The sequence below is a fragment of the Conger conger genome, chromosome 1, assembly GCF_963514075.1.
Source record: "Conger conger chromosome 1, fConCon1.1, whole genome shotgun sequence".
Classification (NCBI taxonomy): domain Eukaryota; kingdom Metazoa; phylum Chordata; class Actinopteri; order Anguilliformes; family Congridae; genus Conger; species Conger conger.
The window spans coordinates 8937914-8943913 of NC_083760.1; the positions used below are offsets into that span (position 1 = coordinate 8937914).

Consider the following 6000-nt stretch of genomic DNA (forward strand, 5'->3'; position numbering starts at 1 on the left):
ATATTAACACTGGCTTATTATACAGTTGTGGGGTGAGATCTGTATGTATTCATTGTGGTGATATTAACGCTCAGAGCTGTATGCATGAATAATGGTGATATCAACAATCTAGGCTATCGTACAGAGCTGTTTGTATTAATGGTGGTGATATTAACACACTGGCTCATCGTACAGTTGTGTGGTGAGATCTGTATGTATTCTTAGTGCTGATATTAACACACTGGCTCGTCGTACAGTTGTGTGAACAGTGCTGTGTGTATTAATGGTGATATTAACGGTCTGCTCTCCGTCCCCAGCCTATGGAAAGGTGTTCCTGGTGCGCAAGGTGAGTGGGCACGATGCGGGGAAGCTGTACGCCATGAAGGTGCTGAAGAAGGCCACCATCGTGCAGAAGGCCAAGACCGCAGAACACACCCGTACCGAGCGCCAGGTCCTGGAGCACATCCGCCAGTCGCCGTTCCTCGTCACGCTGCACTACGCCTTCCAGACCGACACGCAGCTGCACCTCATCCTGGGTCTGTCCGTCTGTCTCTCCGTCTGTCTGTGTGTCTGTCCGTCTGTCTCTCCGTCTGTCTGTGTGTCTGTCCGTCTGCCTGTCTGTCTGTCTCTCGATCTGTCTCTGTATGTCTCTCCGTCTGTCTGTGTCTGTCCGTCTGCCTGTCTGTCTCTCGATCTGTCTCTGTCTGTCTCTCTGCCTGTCTGTCTGTCTCTGTCTGTATGTATGTCTGTCTGTCTGTCTGTCTCTCTGTCTGTCTGTCTGTCTCTCTCTTTGTCTGTCTGTCTCTGTCTGTATGTCTGTCTCTTGATCTGTCCTCCTGTCTATCTGAAAAGGGCACAAGGTTTTTGTGGGTGCAGATGTTTATTTTAGCCCTGCACTACGACGCCTGATTCTTCTTTTCAAGGTCTTGATTGGAGACCACGATTAGTTAATTAGTTTAAAGGGGTATCATTGTGCTGGGTGAAAAACAGTTATTTAGCTTTTTTCCAAAGCGAATTACAGTTGATTAGACCCAATCCCCCCCGGAACAATGCGGGGTCAAGGGCCTTGCTCATGTGCCCAACAGCTGCACAGATCTTATAGGCTGACTAGGCTGCCGGCTGCGCCAAAAAACGAAATCTGCACCCACACCAGCCCTTTTTCGGATCAGACTGGACACTCCTGCCTTTAAGCAGACGGATGCGTAAAAAGGTGGTGTATTTTAAAATGCTGAATTGGGGATGTAAATAGTGATTACAGGTGAACCGTATCTGTCCCCTGCCATTTAATAGGTGTGGCATGGCCCCAGTCCTGGATTAGTGAAGGCCACACTTACACAGCTCAGATAATTGGCAGTGCTCCAACCTTTGACCCCGCCTTGCACTCTGGGACTCCCAGTCACTGTCGCCATGGCGGCATCAGTTTATGGTTCTAGTTATGAGACGGCAGTGCTATAATCATAATCATAACTGTGCCCGTAAATGTGATGTATCGCTAGTAAACGCAAGCATCCCTTGCTCACACAACCTGCTATTTTCAGCTTTTATTTAGCGTTGCGCAATAGTATTTACAGATAAACATTTTCTAGGAGTCAAGAAAGCAAATAGTTTTAGGTCTGTAATGTGCGCATACCTAGTTTATGTTAATTGCCCTGAAATGGAGCAGCTCTGGAAAAAAAAAAGCTCGTTTATATTATTGTTGTGTTAAATTATAGTTGTTCGTCTTATTCACATTATTATTATTTCGACCTTGTCCCGCGTGTTGCCCTCAGTCATTAGCCGGTGACATCATCGGCCACAGAAACGGGTCAGAAAAGGTGCGGATGAACTGAGGTGACTGTGGGGGTTAGGGCGGGCTGCACTCACGCACTGTCGCAGGTCTGCAGAGGGCAATTCCCCCGAGGCTCGCATTTTAACTAGCAAAATCATCACCCTTCTCCACCCCACAGTATTTATGTGTCTGAACACTGACCAGAAATGGGCAGCCTTGGTGTTTCACTTCCACAATTCCACCATGCTTCTACCCCCTAGAAACAAAAGTAGGAAGAGTGCCTAAAAAGGTACAAATGCTTGTCGCTGGGGCAGTACCCTGTTGGTTGCATACTGTGAAATTGTACCCCTACCTGTTTTTGCTTGGAAATGTACCTCCACTGTGGCTTTAGTTCTGCGTCTAACAAAGAGCTGCAATGGAGTTCCTCCTTTGCCCATTCAGTTTGTGAAAACAGTTTGCCTGAAACTAACTATTATAAGCTTCTCTTCAACTTGATGCGGAGTTTCTTTTGTGAGTCCTGGAATGTTTGTTCTATTAACGGAGTGCATTGCTCTGTGGACTTCATTAATATATAACTGAATTACTGGATGCTTGTTAGCATCTGTGTTGTGCTCTGGCAGTATGGTAATTGTTGACTTTGCAAGAAATCTCGAGTGCATTCCAAAAAAAAAAAAAGACAAGATTTAGAGCCTGGTCATTTCTATAAATCAATCAGTTTTTTATATAAAACTCTTATGTAATGTAACTTCTTAAACTGGAATGGAATGTAGACCTCTCATAGAATGTATTCACATAATTATTTTAAATAATAATTAACAGAGGCTGTCACAGATCGAGTATATTCCTCCTTTCACAAAGGAAAACTCGGTACAGTACTGGAAATCTTGCGCTGGCATCTGTAAGTTATTATTAGTGCCGTGACATTTGTATAAATTATTTGTATTCATAATAAATCACCTTTGCTTATGTTTGAAGGCTAGACTGTGATTGTCTCGTGCGTAGTTAACCGCGGTAACTTGCTATTTTGATTGAAAACGGAATATTTGACTCCCTGTTTTATGAGTTAATTGTGCGGTAATGCTCGTGCGATGCTGATTGTCGGGGATTGTTTAGCGGGGTAATTACCTCAGGAAAGGTGTTCACACCTGGCCCCACTCTGGGGCTGTCTGAGTGTGTGCACAACGACAGGTGATTGGCTAATTACCCAAGGCTTGTCATGTGATTCACGTGCCATTATGCAGTACTGTATGCTCCTTTCTGCAGTTCTATTTCTATATTATTATATTATATTATATTATTATTTTATATTATATTTATTATATTATATTATATATTAGTTCATAGTATTAGTTAGTGATACTATATGATTTTGGTTAAATGTATCCATTTTACTTAATCCTAATAGCCTGCATTAATAACAAATTCTTATGTTATTAAAAGCTTTAACACCAGTTTTATTATGTATGTTATACCTGTAATATATACTGTATTTGTTTAACAGTTCAGGTTAAATATAACCACAGAAAAAAAAGTGCAAAAATCTTTGAAAACAAAAATCTTGCAGACTCAAACTGAACTGAATTGGGGGTTTTTGTGCTTATTTGTGAGTTACAATGCGAGGCAGCAGCCAGACAGGTTTTTCCGGCACTGACGGCGCCCTCCCCTTTCAACGGTGGACCAGGTGAATGAACCTGCTTCAGTAATTTTAGGCAAAACGCTGTGTTGTGTGTTTACGCCAGGTTGCCGTTGCAGATTATGTGAACGGCGGGGAGCTCTTCACGCACCTGGTGCAGCGCGTGCGCTTCCGGGAGCAAGAGGTGGCGCTGTACAGCGGGGAGATCGTGCTGGCGCTGGAACACCTGCACCAGGTGAGCCAGGGGTCGGAGGTCACGCCTCCCGGAAACGTCCGGGGGGTCACACTCAAGTCGGGTCGTCGTTTATCTAAAGCGCATTTCACGGAAGTTTCAACTGTATGTTTAGAAACATACGATTGTAAAAGCTAATATGTAATGGTCGAGTAACAGAACAGCAACAGCAGCAAAACCATAACAATATCGTCAAGTCGAGGGTCATAAGAAAAATGTTTTTGCTTTTGAAAATGTTAAGAGACCTTGCATGTGGAATTGATGGAGGAAGGGCCTTCCAAAGGTGAGGTTTTCGTAATGCAAGCTCGGGTACGTTGATGATGCTGGAGAATTTTCATAGGGCCGGTTTAACGGACGCAGATTACGTTTAGTCCTGGACTGAATGAAGTTTTGTGTGGAGAATCTCCATCGGAAATTTTATGTAGTCTAGGGGGGCTGGGCTTAATCTGGGTCTGTGAAACTGTTCCCCATAGATTCTTACAGGGAGAGTAGATTTAGGGCCAGTTTCTCAAACACAGATTAAGCCTAGTCCTAGACTAAATTACATTTTTAATCAAAATGCTCCAGACAGACTCACTTTCGCCCTGGACTAAGCTTAATCAGTGAAAGGGCCCTAAGTGTGCTTGGCTTACACAGTGCTCACGCACACAATGTCTTATGGGTAGAGAGCGTAATATTCGCGGTCGTGTCGATGCGTGTTGAGAAATTTGGTTGTGCCAGTTGCATGGGGTGTGGCGACAGGTCGGTGCCACAGGCTTGTTGCACACGTTCAGCACGTACAGCGTTTATACAGGTCTGTGTTCAGGTTACGCCACGTATTCGTTCATGTAGAAACTTATTTGTAGCCTATTGGCTGTGGCGGATTGGCATCTAAAAATACCTTGTGTCTGATCGTGCTCTACAATGACTCAAACGCTGTTGCTACCAACAAGGGACAAATCTTTCAGCCAATCACAGTGCAAGCTTATAGCGGAGATAAATTTGTTTGGGATCGAAGTCGTATATCTCAAAAACTGCCTATGGGAGGTATATATTTGCTAGTGTGTACATTAATTTCCAACCTGTTTTTCCAGCTTTAACTCAGACATGAAGTGGTCACTGAGTGTATTTATGTTTGTGCTTAAGGCAATGTATTTCACAAGAAAATTGTGGTTAAAACATTACAGTGTGAAACATCTGAGTATGATATTGCTTAATTTTTGTTCCATAAGCAAACCTTTCAATAATAACTTTATCTCTACACTCTACACTACAGCTTCGTACAATTATACCCCGAGCCAGCAATATATACGATAATTGCTTTGCACGTTTTTGGCTCGGAAAACATACCCGTTTGTACCCGAAGAGAACATCACTGTACTTTCAGGGTACATTTAGGAAATGTGATCCTTGAAGAAGAAACAGCACTACTGAAAGTATATAGCACCTTTCTTACATAAAGTACAAACTCCTTGACAGAGCTTAGAGGGACACAACAGATCCACAGTGTGGCAGAGACAAAGCCCTGCGGAAGTAGTGCGGTAGAGGTGGCGTTTCTGTGTCTTTTAAATGCGGATTATCTACAGAAAGGGACGTCCCGGGAGGCTTGACTCTTCACAGTGCCTTTTGTCAGGGCCATCGCACCGGTGAAACATTGAGGAAGTAATGTAAAAGGTTTTATTCTGGGACGAAAGGCACTGAAAATCAGACATTCGTGCTTGCAAAGAGAGTGAAAAAGATTGTAAATGAGGGCTAAATGAATATACCTGAATACCTTTGATGACTGGAAATGCATATTTCTTTACCGATGGAAGAAATACAATGCTCAGGTGTAGTGGCCATAAATGGGCAAGCTACATTACCGATAACGCTGTCGCTTAATTAAGAACAATCTTTACCCTTGTTGTCTTTGAGCGATACGTGGACGAGTTGCTGAAGACTGCCTGTGCAATTACGAAAATAACTTTTCTTCCACTTCTGGGTTACGTCGCCGGTGTTAACGAGGATCCGGCGAAGATAGCGGCCGTTTTAAAAGCGTTACGCGTTCGACGCGACACGCCGCCTGAACTGCTCTACAGATGGCGTCTTGCGCTGGGAAAAGTGTTCTCTGAAGAAGCTATTTCCATCGACGTGTGAATGCTGATTCTATCACAAGGTGCAAAACATTTCATCGGCACGGCTTTCGCAGTTCCACTTTTGTTTTCGGATTTTTTTTATTTATTTTCTCCTCTCTTCACTTCCCCCTTTTCTCGCCGCCACGGCTTCATAACAAGGGAAGTGCCGAGGAGCGCAGCCCCGCAGTGCTCTGTTTCGGTTATTTCTGGAATAGAGAAACTTCTAGAACAAACTGTGCTTTCTGGGCATGCTCAGATGCCCCCACCCCAGTGGGCCTAGAAGGGCCCACTCTGG

General features: G+C 43.9%; 1 protein-coding gene across 1 annotated transcript in view; it reads left to right on the forward strand.

Moving 5' to 3' along the window:
* The window catches only part of rps6ka5 (ribosomal protein S6 kinase, polypeptide 5), a 40287-nt gene that overhangs the window by 10513 nt on the left and 23774 nt on the right, over positions 1–6000 (forward strand). Inside the window, exons 3-4 of the mRNA XM_061236963.1 lie at positions 297–515; positions 3500–3615. Coding sequence (XP_061092947.1) covers positions 297–515; positions 3500–3615 — 335 coding nt within the window. The remainder of the gene's footprint in view (positions 1–296; positions 516–3499; positions 3616–6000) is intronic.